The following is a 22812-nucleotide window of genomic DNA, read 5'->3' as shown; positions in this document are numbered from 1 at the left end:
AACAAATTGTGGTATAATCACACGTGGAATATTATTTATCTGTGAAAATGAATGATAGGTATAGGGATCATCAATATGGATAATCTCAAAAACAAAATGTTGGGAATAAAAAGCAAGTTGCAGAAGTGTATGTAAACTAAGATGCCATTCATATAATAAAATTCAACACCAGGCAATGCAATAATATATTGATAAGATATCCAAAATGGTAAACACTTTTTTAAAAGGTAAGAGAGTGGATGATTAACAAAATTTAGCATAGGGATTACTCCTGGGGTAGGGTGCATAAGGGCCCCCTGGGCTCCGTTTCCTTCTGTTTCTTGGGCTGGGTTATAGTTACATAATGTTCTTGAAACTGCACACATCTATTTTCCCACACTCTTTGTAAGTTATATTTCAACATTAAAAAAAGAGAAAGTGTGCTATATTTCAGAATTAAAAATACAAGAAGAAAAACAAAATAGTCAAAAAGCAATAGATGTGGAAGCAACAGACATCTGGATTTTGTCTCACCTTTGGACTTGTCAATGAGCTGTCTAGCCTTGAAGAACTGATATAAACTGTCTATGCCTTAGTTTCCACTTTTGTAAAATGAAGGTTATAATCTCTGCTTAGGATCTGGCATAAGGATCATATGAAAATCTCAACTATGAAGATTTCTTTGCAAAGTATTCAGTACATTGTACATGTGAAGGATCTTCCTATCACTAAGGGAAAAATGAAAACATCCCAGTACATCTGTAGTCACCTCATCTGGGTTAAAAAGTGACTAGATCAGGTGCCCCTGGTTATACGCTCTCTTTGTTCTTTGGACTTTTTCCTCTAGGCATTTAGAACAATTTGTAATTCTTTATTCATTTGATAATCATGTGATTATGCCATGACTATCCGCCCCACTAGGCTGTAAGCTCCACAGGCAGGGGCTGCCCTGTTTCGTCCACCCTGACTTCCGTAGCACCTTACATGGCAATGACATTTGATGAATGAATATATCATCTTATGAAATACAGTTTGCTGGGCTCATGTGATGACCGGTGCTGAGCATCTTGTACTCATTCATCTCTTTTATTTTTTTAAAAAAGTTTATTTATTTATTTTGAGAGGGAGATAGAGAGAACAGGGGAGGGACAGAGGGGTGGGGGGAGATAGACAATCCCAAGCAGGCTCTGCGCTGCCAGTGTGACAGTGCAGAGCCCGACTCGGGGCTCGAACTCATGAACCAAGAGATCATGACCTGAGCAGAAAACAAGAGTTGGATGCTTAACCAACTGAGCCACCCAGGCGCCCCCTTCTCCTCTTTTAATCCTCATAGCAGCCCCAGGAAATCAGCAGTATTATCCACTTTAGGGATGAGGAAACTGAGGTCCCCGATAAGTCAGGAGTGGTGCACAGGGTCACCAGCTGGAATCAACCTAGGGAGAATGCAAATTTAGGTCTGTTTTGACCTGAAGGCTGGTGTTCTATCCCTCATCCTGGGGCTCCCCCTTGAGAATACTAACAATCCCCAACATGCCTCCAGAAAAAGCAGGACTCTGAAGGGAAGGTTTCATTCCTATAGTTCCCTGTTGCTTCTGTTTGGACAAAATGTTCGCTCAGGTCAAAAAAGTCATGAATTTGCCTTGGTCGGTGACCAACCCACTAGGCTTAGAACAAGTTCATGTGCCTTTGTGCAGGTGATCCACATGAGTCACAAGGGTGATCCTTATGATTGTATCATGAGCATTTGAAAGCATCCTTTTTATCTTTTTCTTGTTTCTCACTGAAAGATCCATTGAATCACATTTACCACTTGGGTGAAAGCATATGGGTCAAAGATTGCAAGAGTAAAAACCTAGAAGTGGGGTTGGAAAAGCAGGCAAAGGAGAAGAGGTGGTTTTTGTTTATTTGTATGTTTTTTAAATTTTTTTAATGTTTATTTTTGAGAGAGAGAGAGAGAGCAGGAAGGGACAGAGAGAGAGGGAGACACAGAATTGGAAGCAGGCTCCAGGCTCTGAGCTGTCAGGACAAAGCCAGACATGGGGCTCAAACTCACAGACCGCGAAATCATGACCTGAGCTGTTGTCACAGACCTCGCGATCATGACCTGAGCTGTTGTCACAGACCTCGCGATCATGACCTGAGCTGTTGTCACAGACCTCGCGATCATGACCTGAGCTGTTGTCACAGACCTCGAGGTCATGACCTGAGCTGTTGTCACAGACCTCGAGGTCATGACCTGAGCTGTTGTCGGCCGCCCAACTGACTGAGCCACCCAGGCGCCCCATGTTTGTGTTTTAAGTAGGCTTCAAAACCTACCATGGGGTTTGAACTCGTGACTCTGAGATCAAGACCAAAGCTGGGGCACCTGGGTGGCTCAGTGGGTTGAGTGTCCAACTTCAGCTCAGATGATGGTTTCTCCGTTGGTGACTTCAGGCCTCACATCGGGCTCTGTGCTGACAGCTCAGAGCCTGGAGCCTGCTTCGGATTCTTTGTGTGTGTGTGTCTCTCTCTGCCCTTCCCCTGCTCATTCTCTCTCTCCCTCTCTCTCTCTCATTCTCAAAAATAAGTAAACATGAAGAAGAAGAAGAAGAAGAAGAAGAAGAAGAAGAAGACCTGAATACCAGCCCCTCATTTGCTTTTCACATACAACAAAAGCACTGAGGCTGGCGCTAGTTTTTCACATTATGATAATTTAGAGTTATAACACTACACTTAAAGGTTTAGGACACTTTATTTTTTAATTTAAAAAAAATTTTAAGATTTTATTTTATTTTAAAGTTTATTTATTTTTGAGACAGAGAGAGACAGAGCATGAATGGGGGAGGGTCAGAAAGAGAGGGAGACACAGAATCTGAAACAGGCTCCAGGCTCTGAGCTGTCAGCACAGAGCCCGATGAGGGGCTCGAACCCACGAACCGCGAGATCATGACCTGAGCCGAAGTCGGACGCCCAACCGACTGAGCCACCCAGGCGTCCCTAAGATTTGATTTTAAGTAATCTCCAACACCCAACATGGGGCTCACACCCATAACCCCAAGATCAAGAGTTGCAGTTCCACCGACAGAGCCAGCCAGGGGCCCCAGGTTCAGCACATTTTAAAGAAGTCTTTTTAATTGTGGTAAATATACACTCAGTATATTTCTAGTATACTGAGAATATTTCAGTAAGTTTAGCACCCTTTTAAAAAAAGTTTTTTTAGGGTTTCTTTTTGAGAGAGACAGAGCACGAGCAGGGGGGAAGCAGAGAGAAAAAGGCACACAGAATCGGAAGCAGGCTCCAGGCTCCCAGCTGTCAGCACAGAGCCTGACACGGGGCTCGAACTCACGAACTGCAAGATCATGACCTGAGCAAAGTCGGAAGGTTAACCGACTGAGCCACCCAGGTGCCCTTAATACGTTTGTTGTTTTTTTTTTTTAAGATTTTATTTTGGGGCACCTGGGTGGCTCAGTCGGTTAAGCATCCGACCTTGGCTCAGGTCATGAACTCGCGGTTCATGAGTTCAAGCCCCACATCGGGCTCTGTGCCGACAGCTTGGAGCCTGAAGCCTACTTCAGATTCTGTCTCTCTCTCTCTGCCCCTGCTCATGCTCTGTCTTCTCTCTCTCTCTCTCTCTCTCTCAAAAATAAATAAACATTAAAAATAAATAAAGATTTTATTTTTAAGTAATCTCTACACCCAATGTGGGGCTTGAGCTCACAACCCCCAGGTCAAGAGTTGCATGCTCTACTGACTGAGCCAGTAAACTCATTACAAAATTATTCTGTTGTCCCTGGAGGAAAATCACAAAATGCAGCTTAGTGAAAATGAAGAAAGTTAAAAGAACTTGAAATCCCTCTTCCCAGAGAGAAGTACTAGTCATAGCTTCACAGAGTGAATTTTAGACAATTTGCTCTACGTGTAAGGAGGGCCATCACCTCACACTGAACTCCAGGCGGCGCCCTGTCACTTCCTCCAGGCCACATGGACCAGTGTGCTGTGTGCTCTGTGTACTTGCATATATTTTTAATTTTTTAAAACAAAAAAGGGATCATTCCGAGTGTTTCTAGTAAGAAATAACATAATGGATGGAAATAATCCAGCATGTGATAGGCGCTCAGCACTCCTGCTGGGTTCCTTCATCAATATTTGTCGAAAACTTTTGTGCACTGGATACTAAAGCTATGGCAATGAATGCCAGACAAAAATCCCTGTCCTCGTGGAACTGACATACTAATGGGAAGAGATAGTGATAGGTAAGATCAATCATTTGTTAATTAGGGATAGATGTTGAGGAGGGAGGAATGAAGTCTAGAGAGAGGGAGGATAGGAAGTCTGATATGTGTTTTACATAACTGTCGCCAGGGAAGGCCTCGCTGAAAAGGTGACTTTGAAGTAAAAGCCTGAATAAAGAGAAGAATAGTGTGCAGATATCTGGAAAAGAGTGTTTCAGGGAGGGAATGGCCCAAGTGCAAAGGCTCTGCGGCAGGAATGTACCTGGGGTGTTCTAGGAGCAAAAGACAGCCACGATGACTGGTACGTAGTGAGTGGAAAGACCCATAAGAAATGAGGTCAGACAGATGCGTCACAGTGTTGGTGAAGACGACACAGGACTTAGGGCATCACAGGACTGATGTAATCTGACTTGGCTATAGCTTTGAATCTGCATTCAAACCCCACAGGTCCAAAACATTCCCCATTGGTCTGAGCCCCCCCACTCTGGCCCCAACATCCAGGTCAGCATCCCCATTGCTGGTCCCTGAACCTGAGCCTGACCCAGGCAAGACACAGCCTCTCCCGGGTTTGCCCCCTGGGCTTCCAGCAATAGGCTCTAGAAACAAGACCTATGTCCATAGCCCCTCACACTCTTAACCACCTAACAGCAGCCTGTGTGGCGGGAAGTTTCATCTTTGTATCTGAGGTAAATGTGAGAAGCCCTAATGAGTCATCGCTTGCCAGAAGAATGAGAAAGAGAGACACAGCACAGAAAGAGAGACTCAGAGTGATGGCAGAACTCAGAATGGAGGGTCAGGAGACAGAGATAAAGAGTGAGAAGGTGGCTTAGGAGGTGCTGAGGGAGGGAGTCACAGGATAACTTGGGGGAACAGCATTCCGGCAAACACTCGTGGCAAAGGGCCCGAAACGAGCAAGCTCCATGTGTTGGAGGCACAGTAAGGCGGCCATTGTGGCTGGTGACAAGTGGGTGAGGGAGGGAGCAGGAGGAAGTGATGCCAGAGAGGCAAGGAAGGGCCAGATGTGCGGGATTAATGGGCTTTGGGCTTTGGCACGGCCTTTGGATTTGGCTCTGGGTAAGATGGGGGCCATGGGACAGTTTAGACCAGAGGAGTGACGTGGTCACTCTGGCTGAAGTGAGGGTAGACAGGGTTGGGAAAGTGGATGCAGAGAGACAGTGCGAAGACTCTGGCAAAAACCCAGGGGAGAGACGATGGTGACTTGGTTACACTGGAGATGGTGACAGGTGGTCGCAGTCTGGATATTTTTTGAAGGTGGAGCCAACAGACTTCCTGATGGATTCGATACAAGATCTGATGGGCCATGTGAAAGAATCTTGGACTTTTTGTCCTCAGAGAAAAAGGAAGTCACAGGATTGGTTTTAAGCAGGGACATGACATGGCTGCATTTGTGATTTTGACAGATCACTCTGTGGGGAGTGAAAGAACACACTGGAGGGGAAGGATGCAGCATAGGACCACTACTGTCTTCAAGACTTCAGGAAGTTCCTCCCCTGTGATCCCATGACCCCAGAACTTCCTTGTTCTAACAGTTACCATCTAGATTTTCTCTGACTTCTGCGAGCTCCTTACAGCTTGGACCACACCTCACTGGGTTCCATCTGCTCAGGGCCCAGCATGAGCTCTGACACAGAGAAGCCCTTAGAGAGAGCATTTGTTGAATGAATAAATGCAAAGAATGTGAATGAGGTAAGAGATCAGCACCCTGCTATTTGGGGCTCACTAAAGCATTTTTAAAATCCCTTATTATTGTTGATTTCTGGTTAAAACAGTTATCTGTGCCTTTTATTAAGAAGCCAAACATGACATAATAATAAAAAGATCTCTAAAACCTCATCCTCTATACTCTAGAAATAACTCAGGACATCTCTAGAATCTAGAAATAACTATGTAGAGTTCATTAAATATCCTCCCCCCAATTTTCTAAAAAGTTTATTTACTTAAGTAATCTCTACACCCAACGCGGGCCTTGAACTCCCAACCTGGAGATTCAGAGTCACATGCTCTTCTGACTGAGCCAGGCAGGCACCCTCCTCCCCCCAATTTTTTAAATGTCTACACCAAACAATGAAGTGTTTAAGAGGTAGAGATGTGGGAGAGAGACAGGATGAGAAAGGCAGACCTCCTTCCTAGCAGGCAAGTAAGGTGTAACACACACTATTTTGTAATTTGCTTTTCTTCTACTTAGATCATCATGACAATCTTTCTATGCTAGTACTTGTAAATCTACCATATTTTGTTAAAGACTGAATACTATTGCATAAAATGGATTTATGTAATTTGTATAACCAACTTCCTATTATTGTTAGATATTCCCCCACGCCCCCCCTTTTTTTTTTAATTAAAGGATTTCCTTGAAGATCCTTGTTGCGTTTATTTCTTGGGGCACCAGAATTTTAGGAGGATAGTTGAAACAGGTGTTCGTCCTGGGGCAGTCGGAGGACTTGAGACTTTGCCTCATGGGGACTATTAGGTATAACTGAGGGTGTTCAGCCTGGAAGAGAGACATGTAAGCCTTGTCTGTATTTCTGAAGGGGCTTCCAGATGGGATAGAGAACAGATTTGTCCCCAGACATTTCTGCGGGACAGAACCAGGTCTAAGTTATGGATGTCACAAAGAGGCAAACTTGCGTGTCGTAATACAAGAAAGCATTTTCTGGGGCACCTGTGTGGCTCAGTCGGTTAAGTGTCCAGCTCTTCATCTCAGCTCAGGGCGTGATCTCACAGTTGGTGGGATCGAGCCCCACGTGGAGCCCCATGTCTGGCTCTGTGCTGTCAGAGCCTGCTTGAGATTCCCTCTCTCCCTCTCTCTCTCTCTGCCCCTCCCCTGTGTGCTCTCTCTCTCTCAATAAATAAATAAACTTAAAAAAAAAAAAAGAATTTTCCTACAAGCAGAGCTGCTGGAGACGTAGCGGATCTCCTTGGGACACAGTCATGAGCATCCTGTCTCTGTAGGTGTGTAAGGAGAATTTGATTGAAGATTTAATAGGAGGTATTATATAAGGGACTTTTGTGCAGCAGGCCAAAGTTGAATTAGGTGACATTCAAGAGTTCTTTCAGATCTGAAACTTTATTACTACACTTCTAATCGAAGGTGTCATGAAGGATGACACAAAGAGGTTGGCAGTTTCAAATTCTCCTTCCTAAGAGTGTGGGAATTCAGAGTATGTGTGAAGTGGAGCTGCGGTTGGCCCTGGAGGACAGCCTTCTCCAAACTTCGTTGAAGAAGTGGGGAAAGGTGGCTTACAGAGAGAAGGATAGGGAGCATGTGATGCCCTCTTCCAGCTGCCTGCAAGACCTGATCGTATTTGGGTTCTTCTAAGGGTTTTGTGATATCCTTGAGACAAATATATTTGTTTGCATTCAGTAAGCCCACATGGGTGCCCGTGACTTGCCACAGTATGACATCTGGCCCGGACCCTCTAAATTAATGGGGACTCATCCATAGCCCCTGAACGAGCTTCAGGAACATTCAGCTGGAGGAATGGCGGAAAGGGTTAAAAAGGTGGTGAGACAAGGGAGGAAGCCTTCCTAATCATTTAGATAATCAAGAGAGCTTCTGCTTCCCCCAAACCCTCCACCTTGTTGTACAGAGCAAACACATCATAAAATGACAAGTCCTCCAGGTTCTGTTTGACTTGTTTTGTAGATGGACTCAAGAGACCTGGTCAGAAGACAGGAAATGTTTTCCTGTTTCCCACTGGGGTAGAGAGATGGCAGGGAGTTTGCTTTCCTTGATGTAACAAAGAAGACAGCTTGAGGTTACCAAGATCCCCATTGTAGGCCAAATGTGGGTTTTGGTCATTTTGGAAGTTCAAGAACAAGTGAGCCGTGTCTGGAATAGGAATGTGGTTCCTATTCAAGAGGGAGCGTAGGAGTGCCCTGAGTGGGAAGGCTCAGACCAGAATGAACTTGACCCAGGAATGAACGTTTAGCCATTAGATGGGAGTAGTGATCCTTCCTGTACATAGTAGCTATTATGCAAGTATAAGTCTGGCTCAGACCCTTGAACATAAATCCCGTGTTTGAGTGAGACAGAGAGAGAGAGAGAGAGAGACATAAGTAAAACTTGAAAGAGCTGCCTTACTAGCCTGCACACCCTGGACCCCAAACAGCTGGAGCTTGGTGTCACTCAAAGCAGGGAGAGAAGTTCTTCCCGACTCTACCCCAGTCTTGGTATTTCAAGGGCTTGGGCTAATCGCCAAGAAATGTTCTAGCTCCAGTTTTGGTTATAGAACGACAGCCAAAATGTGAAGCCTTGAGCAGCTCACATACCAGGGAGTAGAGCACAGGTGAAATACCTCTAAAGACTTTCTGAAATAGCAGAGACTCTGCAGGAAGCTGGAGACCTTGTACTAGCAAGTGGGGGTAATACGGCAACAACATGGAGGTGGTAACATTAATATGATCTTGTTTGGACTCATAGACTGGTGAGTCCTGCAGAAGCCTGGGATCTGGGTATGGAGGAAGCAACAAAGGCCCAGAGAGGTGAAGAGGGTCATTGGCACAACACAGCAAGACAGTACTGCTCGGAGCTGGTTCCCAGGTTTCTGGCCCTGAATGATGGGCTCTTTCGGCTACAATCAACCATATGCTGAGGGCCTGGAAACAGAGGCCCTGGAGTGAGGTCACCCAGTGACATCAGGGCACGTGAATACTCAAGAGTGCCATCTGTAGGAAATCCCTACCTGTGGTATGTTCAGCTCAGCCCTCCCTCAGAAAATCCAGGTAGAGTTTCTAGAACTTTAGAATGCTCTGGTGTGCCTAGCCATGAGATCATAAGGGTCTTGCAATAGGGTGGGGGCCTCTGAGCCCCTCTGGGCCTCCATATCCTCCCCTCCCCTGAGGCCCCCTTCCGGGGGTAGGGGAGTTTCTCCCTCTCCTGGCAGGTGGGAAGAAGGGGAAGGAGCCCTGTGGTGACCCAGATATTTCTGTCAGAACCATCCTGACCAAAGGGGCCCATGTCACTGTACCCAGGAGGAAGTGGTGGGTGGGGAGCCTGGGCTGGGAGGTAGCAGCTGGGCAAGCACACCATTTGCACCAGCAAATCTTCTGTGTGAATCAGAAAAGAGAACTTTGCCCTGATTCGTCCTGGGTTTGTAGGCAGTCAGGCCTGGTGGATTGGGGGGTAAGGGGGAGAGAGAGGCACCAGCCTGCTTTTCCAGCTGCCCTCTACATCAGCCAGGCATGCCCCGAGGCTCCCTGCTGCCACACCCTTGCTTATTCAACATGTTATTCATTTAAGCACAGGAGAAAGGGTTCAGTGTGGCCCTACTGTGACTGGAACGAGAGAGGGCATCGGGAATGGAGGTAGCCTTTCAGTTGTCACCGTTCCCTGTTTGTAGACCTCATGAATTCTCTCTCATGACATCTATTTCTCTGCATTTCTGCCCTGTTCTCCCCTCACTTATGACTGTCCCCTCTGTGTCCTCCAAGTTTCTGTTCTGGAGGGACCCAACTTCTTTCTAACCTGCCACCAGTGTATCATTTAATTTTATATATTAAATTTTTTTAATGTTTATTTATTTTTGAGAGAGACAGAGACAGAATGTGAGTGGGTTGGGCACAGAGAGAGAGGGAGGCACAGAATCCAAAGCAGGCTCCAGGCTCTGAGCTGTCAGCCCAGAGCCTGACGCGGGGCTCAAACTCACAGACTCTGAGATCATGACCTGATCCGAAGTCAGACGCCCAACCGACTGAGCCACCCAGGCGCCCCTATATTAAATAAATTCCTGACTCTGGGAATTCAGGCCTCTTCTTTCAACTCCTTCAACCTCTTCTTTTCGGACAACACAGCTTTTTGGTCCTAAGAGTCTAGACCCTAGAAAGCTTAATTATCCTTAGGGACAAGGGAAGCCCCAAGCATTCACTCCTCGGTGAATATTTGCTGACTAAATATTTACCTGCTATGCTCCAGGCACTGTTTCAGGTACTGGGGATACAGTAGTGAATGGCAACAAGAAACAGTATTTCTGCCCTGGTGGAGTTCATATTCTAACAGGTGGACAGTAAACCAGATGGATAAGTAAATTAAATACTATAAGCTGAAGCCCTATAACTGCTAAGGAGAAAAGTTCAGAGGAGATGATCCAGGAATGAGCCATGAGGCTTTCTTGGGAAACCCAAGCAAGAGAAGAGCAGGTGCAAAGGCCCTGGGGCAAAGGTGTGTTAGACTGAACGAAGAGCCAGGACAGCAGTGTAGTTGAAAAGGAGTGAGCAAGATGGGGACTAAATATCAGAAAGATAGTGAGATGTATCTGACAACTTAAGTCCCTCTAGGCCACAATGAGAACTTTGGCTAGTATTTTGAGTGAAATGGAGAACCACCGAAGGGTTTTGAGCAAGAAAGCAGCATGATCTGACATATATTTTTATTTTATTTTTTTAATGTTTATTTATTTATCTTGAGAGAGAGAAAGAAAGAGCAGGGGAGGGGCAGAGAGAGGAGAGAATCCCAAGCAGGCTCCTTGCTGTCAGCACAGAGCCCCACATGGGGCTCCATCCCATGAACCATGAGATCATGGCCTGAGATGAAACCAGGAGTCAGACGCTTAACCGACGGAGCCATCCAGGCTCAGCCCCATGGCTTGTATGTTTAAAGGATCCTCCTGGCTGCTGTATGGAGAACAGACTATAGCAGGGGCAAGACTGGAAGTAGGGGACCAGTTAGGGGACTGCCACAAAATCCTGGCCCTAGGTGATGGTGGCTTGGGCCAGGGAATAAGCAGTGATGAAGATGAGAAATGGCTGCACACAAAATCTTGTTTACTCTCATGCGCGGAGCAAGAGAAGATTCTCTCTCATCGTTTACAGATGGACCTATAGAAAAATAAGACATATTTGAAATCATTTTACCTTACAATGGACACAGAAGAGCTGAGGCATCCAGGCCGCTGGCTTCATCTTAGATGCACAGATCCTGGGTACCCCAGAACTTCCCAGCGTAGGGTCTCATTTGTCACTCCTCTGTGACATGATATGCTTGAGTCCATTTTCATGGAACAGTTGGTAAGTGGAGCAACTAAGCCATCCTGAAGAAAGCTGGCATCTTTTGGGTTCAGTCTATCTGAGGCTACCTTGCCGTTGGTTAGCTGTCTCCCTGCCAGCACGATCAGTTTCCTTCTTTTCTTTTCTCTTCTCTTCTCTTCTCTTCTCTTCTCTTTTCTCTTTTTCTTTCTCCTTCTTTCTTCTCCTCTTCCTCTTCCTCCTTTTTTTTTTAATTTTTTTTAATGTTTATTTATTATTGAGAGACAGAGAGACACAGAGAGTGAGTAGGCGAGGGGCAGAGAGAGGGGAAGACACAGAATCCGAAACAGGCTCCAGGCTCTGAGCTGTCAGCACAGAGCCCAACGTGGGGCTCGAACCCACAAACTGTGAGATCATGACCTGAGCCAAAGTCAGTCACCTAACCATCTGAGCCACCCAGGCACCCCTCCTCCTTCTTCCTTAGAGAGAGAAGGTGCAAGTGGGTGAGGAGCAGATTGAGAGAGAGAGAGACAGAGACAGAGAGAAGTGGGGCTCACCCTAAGCAGGGCTCATATTCACGGAAGCAGGCCTTGAGCTCATCTGATGCGTGCTTGATGCGGGGCTCAAGCTCCCGAACCCTGAGATCGTGACCTAGCCAAAGTCAGATGCTTAACCGACTGAGCCACCCAGGCGTCCCTCTTTCTTATTCTTTTTTAAGATTTTATTTTTAAGTAATCTCTACAGCCAACATGGGGCTTACGCTCACAACCCTGAGATCAAGAGTCACATGCTCCCCTGACTGAGCCAGCCAGGCGCCCCTGGCCTGTCAGTTTCATACTGCTCATTTGATGCAGCCAAGATAACATCAAGCAGAAGGCACCTACTGCAGCTGCTTTCCTCAGAAGTGGGTGACAGTAAGGCCAATGCTTTGAGTTTCATAAAGTCCTCTCTAGATGCTTCATCTGTTTGAACACCGATGAGTCATTTGCTAAATTGGAGCACAGAGTCTAGAGAGGCAACAAGGCCCTTGCAAGCCATGCCAACAAGCTTGGAGATGATCGTGTGTATGCAAAAGGAGAATCATCAGAGGTTTTAAAGCCTAAGAGAGACAAGCTCAGGTTTCTCAAGGTTAATATGGACCTTCCCCAGGAGGTGGAACCTTCTCTAGAGGCAGGAGAGTGAAGAAAGGAAGAGCTACAGTGGCAGTAAATTGTTCCCGTGAGAATTGATGGGCGTTTGGGCAAATGGAATGGAACTGAGAGACCCAACTGAGCCCTCAGAGAACAGACTATTTGAGATATGATGAAGGCCTGTGACTAAGGAAGAAGTGTGTGTGTGTGTGTGTGTGTGTGTGCGCGCGCGCCCACAAGTGTGCAAGGAACATCCTGTCTCAGGACTTCCCCACGTGGTCCCAACCTCAGATGTCTGCAACCCAACTCTTCAGGGAGTCATCTGCTCTCTCCAACATGGAACGTCTGATTCCCTAGAATCCTTGGGGCTTTCTTGTACTTTTGAGGCTTCCTCAGATTTATAGCCCTCAAACAGAAGGGGGAAAAATGTTCTTTTGCTCTTTTAAACTGAAAACCAGGGGCACCTGGGTGTCTCAGTTGGTTGAGTATCCGATTCTTGATTTTGGCTCCGATCATGGTCCCAGGGTTGTGGAATCGAGTCCTGCATCAGGCTGCATGCTAAGATTCTCTCTCTCTCTCTCTCCCTGCCCCTCTCCCCCCACTCATTCTTGCTGTCTTTTAATAAATAAATTAAATGAATTAACAAACTGAAAAACAAAATCTGATAAATATGTAAATGAGTATACTTACCTGCTGAAGCATACACATAGACTATAATCCAAGCAGTAGAGACTTTGAGATCATTTGCTGAATTCCTTCTATCCCTGGGGTTGTTACAGATACACTTGAAGTTTCTATAAACATAAGCCCTGATTCAAGAATCTAAATTTTGAAGATGGCCTAGAAGAAAACCTTTACTCTGGAGAGGGCTGATTTGACAATTAATTCTGGGTTAGATGTTCTGTGGGAAGAGAATTAGTTTTTCCAAACACGTCCAACCTGTACGGTTAATAATTAGAACTAACATTTTTTTTTGCCACAAACAATGTATGGCTCTAAATTATTACCAGTGGTTATTTTTGAGATTTAGGAGTTGGGGTGGATGTTAAAAAAGAGTTTTCTTCCTTTTACTTTACATGCTTCTGTAATGTTTGAATTTTTTTTAATTTTATACTTTTAAAAAATGTTTATTTTTGAGGGGGGGAGGGGCAGAGAGAGAGGGAGACACAGAATCTGAAGTAGGCTCCAGGTTCTCAGCTGTCAGCACAGAGCCCAACGTGGGGCTCCAACTCACAAACCGTGAGATCATGACCTGAGCTGAAGTGGGACGCTTCACCGACTGAGCCACCCAGGCGCCCCTGTAATGTTTGAATTTTTAAGTGTATGTTCTTTTTTGTCATCTCAGAACAATAGAAAAGAATTTGGTCAGATGTAAATCATAACTGCTGCAGAGAGGACCAAAGGAATCAGTCTGAATAATCTGATTTTAACTGAATTTGAAAAAGACTACCTGATATTATCTAAGTACCAGGAGGCAACTTGTCACATTGTAGCTGCCTAGCAGCAGATTATAGATAATATGTCTGCAAAAGCCTTCCCCAGGGACAGCTACTGAAAGTGGCTTTGCAAGCTGAACAGGATTTCTTCACAACAGAGGGAGAATCTGAAGGTCCTTCCCACTTTCCCATAAGTGAAGACAAGTTCCTCAATTCTGTTGTGCTTTTAACTATTTGTATTTTTTTAAGTTACATAACTTATACATCCTCATTGTAAAAAAAGATCTGACAATACAGAAATGTGTCAATGTTATTCTTCAGAGGTAACTACTGTTTGGGAGTTTGGTTGCGTGTCTTTTCAGATTTTTTATACACACACACGCAAACAATTTCAACTTCTATTTTTTTATTTTTCAATCTGATTTCTTTCATGACACAGTGATTCACTTTTATGGGTGCTCTCTATAAATTGCCAAATATTATAGATTGAATTCAGCTTTCCTTTTTTTAAAATTTTATTTTTAATTTTTTTTAAATTTATATCCAAATTAGTTAGCATAGAGTGCAACAATGATTTCAGGAGTAGATTCCTTACCGCCCCTTACCCATTTAGCCCATCTCCCCTCCCACAACCCCTCCAGTAACCCTCAGTTTGTTCTCCATATTTATGAGTCTCTTCTGTTTTGTCCTCCTCCCTGTTTTTATATTGTTTCCCTTCCCTTATGTTCATCTGTTTTGTCTCTTTAAGTCCTCATATGAGTGAAGTCATATGATTTTTGTCTTTCTCTGACTAATTTCACTTAGCATAATGCCCTCCAGTGCCATCCACGTAGTTGCAAATGGCAAGATTTCATTCTTTTTGATTGCCGAGTAATACTCCATTGTATATATCTACCACATCTTCTTATCCATTCATCCATCAATGGACATTTGGGCTCTTTCCATACTTTGGCTATTGTTGATGGTGCTGCTATAAACATGGGGGTGCATGTGTCCCTTCGAAACAGCACACCTGTATCCCTTGGATAGATGCCTAGTAGTACCATTGCTGGGTCTAGGGTTGTTCTATTTTTAGTTTTTTGAGGAACCTCCGTGTTGTTTCCCAGAGTGGCTGCACCAGCTTGCGTTCCCATATTTTTCATTTTTTAAAGATGGAATTCACATACTGTGAACCTCACCATTTTATTATTTATTTATTTATTTATTTATTTATTTTCTTAATGTTTATTTATTATTTTTTTTTATTTTTTTTCAACGTTTTTTATTTATTTTTGGGACAGAGAGAGACAGAGCATGAACGGGGGAGGGGCAGAGAGAGAGGGAGACACAGAATCAGAAACAGGCTCCAGGCTCCGAGCCATCAGCCCAGAGCCTGACGTGGGGCTCGAACTCACGGACCGCGAGATCGTGACCTGGCTGAAGTCGGACGCTTAACCGACTGCGCCACCCAGGCGCCCCTAAATGTTTATTTATTTTTGAGAGAGAGAGAGAGACAGAGGGTGAGCAGGGAGGGGCAGAGAGAGAGGGAGACACAGAATCTGAAGCAGGCTCCAGGATCTGAGCTGTCAGCTGTCAACCTGATGCGGAACTCGAACTCAGGAATCGTCCGATCATGACCTGAGCCAAAGCCGGACGCTTACCAAGGAAGCCACCCAGGTGCCCCTTATTTTGGTTTTGATTTGCATTTCCCTAACGACTGATGATACTGAGCATCTTTTCTATGTTAGTGGCTATTTACATGTCATCTTCAGAGAAATGTTTATTTAAACTCTCGGCCCATTTGAAAAGCTGGGTTATTTGTCTTTTTACTGTTGAGTTACAAGAGTTCTTTGTATATTCTGGATACAAGTCCTGTGTTATATATGTGATTTGCAAATATTTTCTCCCTTTCTGTGGATTTTTTTTTTTGCTTTTTTGTTTTTTAGAAGAAAAATAAGTCACTAACTATACTGTCTGTAACTTGCTCTTTTTCTTCAACAGTGTATTATGGACATTCTTCAATGTGAAGAGAAAGCTATCTCATTCTTTTTCTTTTTCCTACCTTATTTCTTTCCTTACTCTTTTTTTTTTTTTTTTTTTTTTTTTTTTGGTGGCATCCCATTATGTTTGTACCACAGTTTATTTGACCAGTCCTTTACTGACCTTTACAGAGTCTTCCGTTTGTGTTGGTGAAAGACAATGGATCAGCAGGCCTTGGGCAGAAGAGGTGGTCATCTACCTACCGTGTTGTCTGCTCCTGGATGATGTGAAAATGCAAGCAGGCACAGGAAATGTCTCTAACCTGGTTACACTTCCTCTCAACTCATGCGGTTTCACAACCTCTACAGGCTCACCCCCACCCAGTGTCACCAGGCTGGCGCCTCTGTGAGAAAGTCCCACTGCAAGAGGCCCTGGGGCATTGTCATTTTCCTCTTTCACCCTGTGTGGGTTGTCAGCGAATCCCCAGGGCTCTCTGAACCTGGAGCCTTCCTTGGTCAGGTCCCTGCAGCCGCTGGAAGGATGAATTCCTGTACCATCGTAGTGAGGCTGCTGCTGTCTGGGCCTCTTTTCTTTGGTAGGCAAGGGAACAGGGGAGGGTCGGGGAGGGGACATGTGTCTGTGGCCAGGGGAAGGGCAGGGCCTTGTGGAACTGGAGTACTGAGCAGCGGCTTTAAGGGTGGGAATGGCCTTAGCTGATGTGAGGATCAGGAATCTTGGAGGGAGAAGGGGGAAAGGAAAGAAAGAGTCCGAAGTAGAGGCAAGGTATGGAGGGAAAGACAGAGAAGGGAGACACAGGTGGCAGTAGAGATGTGGAGTGAGGTCTTAGAAAAAGGCAGATGGCTAATGGGTACCTGGAGCTGGGCTGGGGTCTGGGCCTGCCCTCTCTGGGGGTCAGTCCATTCACCTGAACAAATGGCGGGCAGCATCTCTGCCATCCTAGGATGCTGTGGAAATAAGCCTGGTGCCTGGAAGGAAAGCAGGGCCAGAATGGACAGTTAGGGGCTTGCAGAGGATGCCCAGGCTGCTTGGGGGGTGGGGGGTGGGGGGGTGGCATGGGGGAATCTGAGAGCTAAGGAAGAGACTGGTGCATGGTGGCGTAGGCAGTAAGGGAGCATGAGATGAGAGGCAGCTTCACAGAAATCAGGGGATCCTGAAACTCTGAGTCTGTGGAAGGAGGCCGGAGGCTAATTATCTTGGGGCCCGGCCCAAGGGAGAAGTGGGTGTGTAGGGAGATGCACCCTGCTATGGGGCAACCGCACCGCCTGGGGGGCGCCTTCCATCTGCCACTATCTCACGGACCTCCGCCTTCTCATCCTTCCTTCTTTGCAGGGAGGCCAAATGGGCTCTGGGTAGTAGGGAGTCGCTCCTTCCAAATTTCCCCGGGGTCAAGGCAGTCAAAGGGGAAGCCCAAGGGGAAAGGTCCGGCTCCTTCTGGGGCGTAGGCAGCTGGCTGCGGAGGCGGCGGAGGACAGCGCCTGGGTTTTGTGGGTGGACCCACCCACTTAGGGCACGTGGGCGCCGGCCAATCGGCGCCCGTGGCTCTGGGGGCGCGTGCGGGGTCGCTGGCCAGCGGAAGTGACTGACCGCACCTTCCTCCCCTCCACCCCCCCTCCGCCCCTCAGCCCAGGTCTCCAGCTACAACCTGGAAGTCCGCCACGTGCAAAACTTCTCGTTCCCACACGCCGGGAGGCATTTTGGGTACCGCGTTCTGCAGGTTGGAGACTGGTGAGCTGCCTCCCGGGCCCTCCCTGCCCTGCGGAGTCAGGACAGGCGGCCAGGACCCCAGCCCCGGGTGGGCCAGATGGGGAACCAGCGGGTCCCCAGGGTCTTGCCGTCTCACGGAGTCGGGATGGGATTTCTCGGAAACAGAAGCGAGGCCGTCAGATAGGACGAGGACAGCCCATCTTTAAAGCTCCACATAAGTGTCTGATGGAAGAGTAAATATCACAGCCCCTAAAAGGCTTTGCAACGCTTCCTAGATTTCCCACTGGCGCTCCGACTAGGCAGTGAGCTCCCTGACGGCAGGGATTTCGCTCCTCTTTCCCCCACCTCATCCCTAGCGTATACCCCAGCCTAGCACATCGTAGATATGCTACTGAATTGATGCTACTGATGAACTGAATTGAATTTGAATTGATGACTGATTGAACGAACTCATAATGTGACATTGTCCCACATCATTCTCTGGACCTCAGTTTTTCTAGACTATAAATGGAAAAAGATCCTTAACTTTCTAGAATTTTGACGTATTGGCTTATCTTATCTGGGATTCCACAGGGAAGGGGTGGGAGCTGAGGAGCCTCCCTGAAAGAGAGTGGCTGCATTGCTTTGAGATTCTTGTGGATCTGAACCCTCAGTGGGTGGGAGTGGGTGGGTAAAAAACGAGACAACTCAATCTCACAGGCGAGATTTCTCATCAGGGTTGTCGTAGGAGCTCCAGGTGAGGGGAACAGCACAGGAAACCTCTATCAGTGCCAGGCAGGCACTGGCCACTGCATCCCAGTCAGCCTGCATGGTGAGTAACTGGTCAGAAAACTGGGAGGAATGGTGTCCCAGGGAAATTGAGGCTGGCCCACCACACCTGGGTTGCCTAAATTCCTCCAGCCCAATCTCCTGGTGTCTACAGGTTCCAACTATACCTCCAAGTACTTGGGAATGACCCTGGCAACAGACTCCACAAAGGGAAGCCTTTTGGTAAGAATTTTGTATAGTGTGATATGAGAGCCAGTGAAGCTTGATGCTAAGGAGAGATTGAGAAGAAGAAAGGAAGATGGAATAAAGATCCTGTAGAAGATTAAAAGCATCAAAGAGATTCTGATTCAATCAGTGTTTATTAAGAATTGAATATGAGCCAGTTATTTTTGAGACCCAATATCAGTTTTTTCCAAATATGAAATATCTGCGACCACTGATGTACAGAGATGATTTTTGGTGGTATGCAAGCGTTTAATGTTTTATAGTTACATTTTTATTTAATGGTTTTTTTTAGGAAAAATATACAACACATCAAACTCATGATTTCTTGGATTGAATTGCTTGGGATGAGGCTAAAGTTTTAAGAAAGTAAATTTAAAGTAAATAAAATATCAAATAAATAATAATATGCCTGAGACACCCACATGGCAGAAATTGTCCCATGGTACACAAATGCCTGACGTTTGGGAATCACTGCTTTATCTCTTTTAACCCTTGAGACACTTGGGTAGATAAGGATCAGTATACACATTTTATACATGAGGAAGCAAAACCAAAGGGGTTAAGAGACTTGGCCAAGGTCACATGGTTTTATTTTATTTTATTTTTTATCAAGTTTATTTATCGAGAGAGAGAGAGAGAGAGAGAGAGAGAGAGAGGCAGGGAGAGAGGGAGAATCCCAAGCAGACTCCACACTGTCAACACAGAGCCCGACGTGGGGTTCGAACTCACAAACCACGAGATCATGACCTGAGCCGAAATCAAGAGTCAGATGCTCAACCAACTGAGCCACCCAGGTGCCCCAAGGTCACATGGTTTTAAAGAGGTAGAGCCAGGATTGGAGTCAAATTCCCATTTGATTGTAAGCCCATTGGTCTTTACAGTTCATCCCAGCAGCATCTTCTGACACAGGTATGTGAGAGATAGAAGGCTAGCTGAGTGAAATATTTACCCAGTATTTAATTTGAGCTTGTTTACTTAGCTGTTATTAACATGCCAGCCGATGTGCTGGGTTCTGATGGGGTCAGAGGAGTGAGATACAAAGATGACATGAGCTCTGACTTTCAAGAAAAATTGCAGCTTGGCAGGAGAGATAGTCATAAATGAAAGAAACAACACTGTATATTCCGGGAATAGTGAGTGATTTGGCTTAAACACAGAATGTGTGATTGAGAATGAGAGAAGAAGGGCCTGGAAATGTGGGGTAGTGCTCAACTGTAAACGATATGAATGCCAAACTCAAGAGTATAGACTCTGTCCTCTAGGCATAACCAGTTGGATGTGGGGAGTGAGGATAGGGGATGATGACTCTGACGGTTCTTGTTCTTGACTGATGATGCCCAAAAGACACACAGGAAAAGGAAGCCCTAACCCTTCTTTTTTTAACCTTTGCTTCCTTCAGGCCTGTGACCCTGGACTGTCTCGGACATGTGACCAGAATGTTTATCTGAGTGGCCTGTGTTACCTTTTCGACCAGAATCTGAAGGGTCCTGTGCTGCAAAGTCATCCTGGTTATCAGGGTAAGGATCTGGGGATCTAATGGGTAAAAATCTCTCCCAAGTGGTTGCTCATACGAGGGAACCAGCATGGGCAGGCCAACCCATGGAGACACTTCATTAAGTCCCTTTGTGTCTGGCCTCTGTAGAATGTATAAAGGGCAACGTAGACTTGGTATTTCTGTTTGATGGTTCAATGAGCCTGCAGCAAGATGAATTTCAGAAAATTCTGGACTTCATGAAGGATGTGATGAGGAAACTCAGCAACTCTTCCTACCAGGTAAATATATTAATTAGCTTTTCTGTTTGTAGGCAATACATGCCTACTTGAGCTAGCTTAAGGCATAAAAAAAATTTAGCATGAGGTGTCTCCAGAATCTAAAGCCACGGTGTAACTGGACCTCTGGAAGAGTCAAGAACCAGGAAGTAAAAAGCTTGTAGGATTTTCCTTAGTTCTCATTTCTGTTTCTTTTTGGCTTTTGCTTCCCTCTTCTCTCTTGCAGACTAGCTCCCTCAGCTTCTTTGGATCACATGAGACTGTGGAAAGCTCCCAAGTTCACATGTGAAGGTTTCAGGAGGATGGTTTTTGTTGTGTTTTTTTTTTTTTTTTTTTTGGCCTCTCAACCAACCCCTCCCTCTGCAAGTTCCAAATTCCCGGAGAATAGATTCTGACTGGCCTAGCCTCAGTCAAGTGGCTCTCTCTCCGTGGCCCAACCAGCTGTAGTCAGTTTAGCAGGGTCATTCAGCACAAATATGGTTACTAGAAGCCATCCCCACTGGTGAGGCAGGCTGACCCAGAGGATAGGAGTTCAGCAGACAGCACGACGTAAGGGATCAGAGGCTTATTTAATTTTATTTCTGTGTTTGTGTATATATTACCTCATTTTCAAAAGAATGCTTTGAGGCAGGGATGTGGAGTTGGGTTCCCCAGGTCTCAGATAAGAAATAGATTGGAGTATTCCTTGGCAATCAAAAAGAATGAAATCTTGCCATTTGCAACGATGTGGATGGAACTAGAGGGTATTATGCTAAGCGAAATTAGAGAAAGACCAATATCATATGACTTCACTCACATGAGGAATTTAAGGTACAAAACAGATGAGCATAAGGGAAGGGAAGCAAAAATAATATAAAAACAGGGAGGGGGACAAAACTTAAGAGACTCTTAAATATGGAGAACAAACTGACGGTTGCTGGAGGGGTTGTGGGAGGGGGGGATGGGCTAAATGGGTAAGCGGCACTAAGGAATCTACTCCTGAAATCATTGTTGCACTATATGCTAACTAACTTGGATGTAAATTAAAATTAATTAATTAGTTAATTAATTAAATAAAAGAAATAGATTGGAACAGACAAGTGGGAAGGGATATGTAATGCCATTTCATTTCTTCTTTTTCTAGTTTGCTGCTGTTCAGTTTTCCACGGAATGCAAAACAGAATTTGATTTCTTGGATTATGTTAGGGTGAAGAACCCTGCTGCTCTGCTGGGCAAAGTAAAACATATGCGGCTGTTGACCAATACCTTTCATGCCATCAACTATGTCACGTGAGTCCCCTTGTTCAGGAGAGAGCCCACTCTTCGTTGGCTTCTTCAGGTTTCAGGGTGTAGGAACTCAACAGGTGGGCTCAGCAAGGGGCGGGTTATTGGAAGAATTCAAGTGAAGCTATTTTACTACAGTTTCTTCTAATTGTAAGTAACAGAAACCTACTTTATACTAACTAAATCCCCCAGGGCAGTTCTTGGGAGGATGCAGGGATAGCTCATAAACCTTTGGGGCAGGGAGTATGGCCAGACCTCATGAGGGACTAGAATTAAGACTTGGAAAGTGATTGTGAACATGGGAGCCATGGTAGAGTCCCATCATAGATGGTGATCGGCTTCTGGAGTCAGTGTGTGAACAAAAATCTCTGATAGTCAAAATTGTCCTTGAAGAATTCCTTGAACTGTTCTAAAATTCGACATATTCAAGTCCACGTTGGAAACTAGCATATCCTGATTTCCTAAATCTACTATAGAAGTTTTTTTCCCCCAGAGTTGGACCAGATGGCTTTATTGTTATTGTTGTTGTTGTTGTTGTTTTCGGTGCAAAAAAAGGTGGTTTTATTAAAGCACAGGGACAGGACGCGTGGACAGAAAGAGATGCCAGATGGCTGTGTTTAAAGTGAGGCCTAGATGAATGTAGCTGGGGTGTGTTGAAGGGCCATATTATATATTTTATTTATTTTGTTGTTACTGTTAAGGGTAATAAACAAGACATTTACTTTTCATACTCATTTGGGGGAAAGGAGAAAAATCAGTTTGCCCTACCCCATGATGGTCTTTCTGAAGGAGTCACCGTTCATCCCATAGAATTGGATAAGTTGCTTGATCTGAGGGTTTTTGTACTTTTAATTCATGAAGAGAACTTCCTTTGACGAGAGTGATCAAAGGGTGAGTCTTTGTGGACGGCTTTGCTGGTGCACAGCCAGACTCCCTCTCTGAGTGAAGCTTTTCCCACACTGGCCACACAGATAGAGTATCTCTCCTGTGTGTGTTTTGCCTTGCAAGATATGATTCCTTCTGGTGTAGAAACTCTTCCTGCACTGTATGCAGCATAGGGTTTCAGGCCAGTGTGGACTCTGATGTGAACAATTCAGCTTCCTTTCTGACTGAAGGCTTTTCTACACTGATCACATCTGTAGGGGTTTTCACTGCTGTGAACTCTTCTTTGAACAGCAAGGTTACTTTGATTCCTGAAGTTTCTCTGACAAATAGCACACTCATAGGGTTTCGGTCCAGTGTGGAGTTTTTCATGAACCACCAGACTACCTCGTTGACTAAAGTTTGTCCCACATTCCTTGCACTGATAGGCTTCTCTCCTGTGTGTTTTTGCTGATATGTGACAAGATTGCCTTTGCCCCT

At 45.4% G+C, this 22812-nt stretch overlaps 1 protein-coding gene and 1 long non-coding RNA gene across 5 annotated transcripts in view; one reads left to right on the top strand and one right to left on the bottom strand.

Moving 5' to 3' along the window:
- Positions 1-10567: 10567 nt before the first annotated feature.
- Positions 10568-17328, bottom strand: LOC131501544 (uncharacterized). The gene is made up of 3 exons (XR_009256826.1): positions 17020-17328; positions 16625-16685; positions 10568-11027 (listed from the first exon to the last, which is right to left on the bottom strand). It is a non-coding gene; the product is annotated as an uncharacterized LOC131501544 (long non-coding RNA).
- Positions 16104-22812, top strand: part of ITGAL (integrin subunit alpha L) — a 43461-nt gene continuing 36752 nt past the window's right edge. For 2 of the 4 annotated variants that reach the window (XM_058711856.1, XM_058711855.1), the window contains exons 1-7: positions 16104-16294; positions 17343-17445; positions 18141-18235; positions 18347-18414; positions 19817-19934; positions 20060-20190; positions 21311-21456. In XM_058711856.1, the coding sequence (XP_058567839.1) occupies positions 16240-16294; positions 17343-17445; positions 18141-18235; positions 18347-18414; positions 19817-19934; positions 20060-20190; positions 21311-21456 (716 nt within the window). In that variant the 5' untranslated portion in view covers positions 16104-16239. Of the gene's footprint in view, positions 16295-17342; positions 17446-18140; positions 18236-18346; positions 18415-19423; positions 19551-19810; positions 19935-20059; positions 20191-21310; positions 21457-22812 lie in introns of those variants that run through there. The other 2 variants (XM_058711857.1, XM_058711858.1) reach the window with 2 other exon arrangements.

This window comes from Neofelis nebulosa, chromosome 18, assembly GCF_028018385.1.
Source record: "Neofelis nebulosa isolate mNeoNeb1 chromosome 18, mNeoNeb1.pri, whole genome shotgun sequence".
Taxonomy (NCBI): Eukaryota; Metazoa; Chordata; class Mammalia; order Carnivora; family Felidae; genus Neofelis; species Neofelis nebulosa.
The sequence above is the reverse complement of the archived record's forward strand: the minus strand, read 5'-3'. Positions and strand labels throughout refer to the sequence as shown.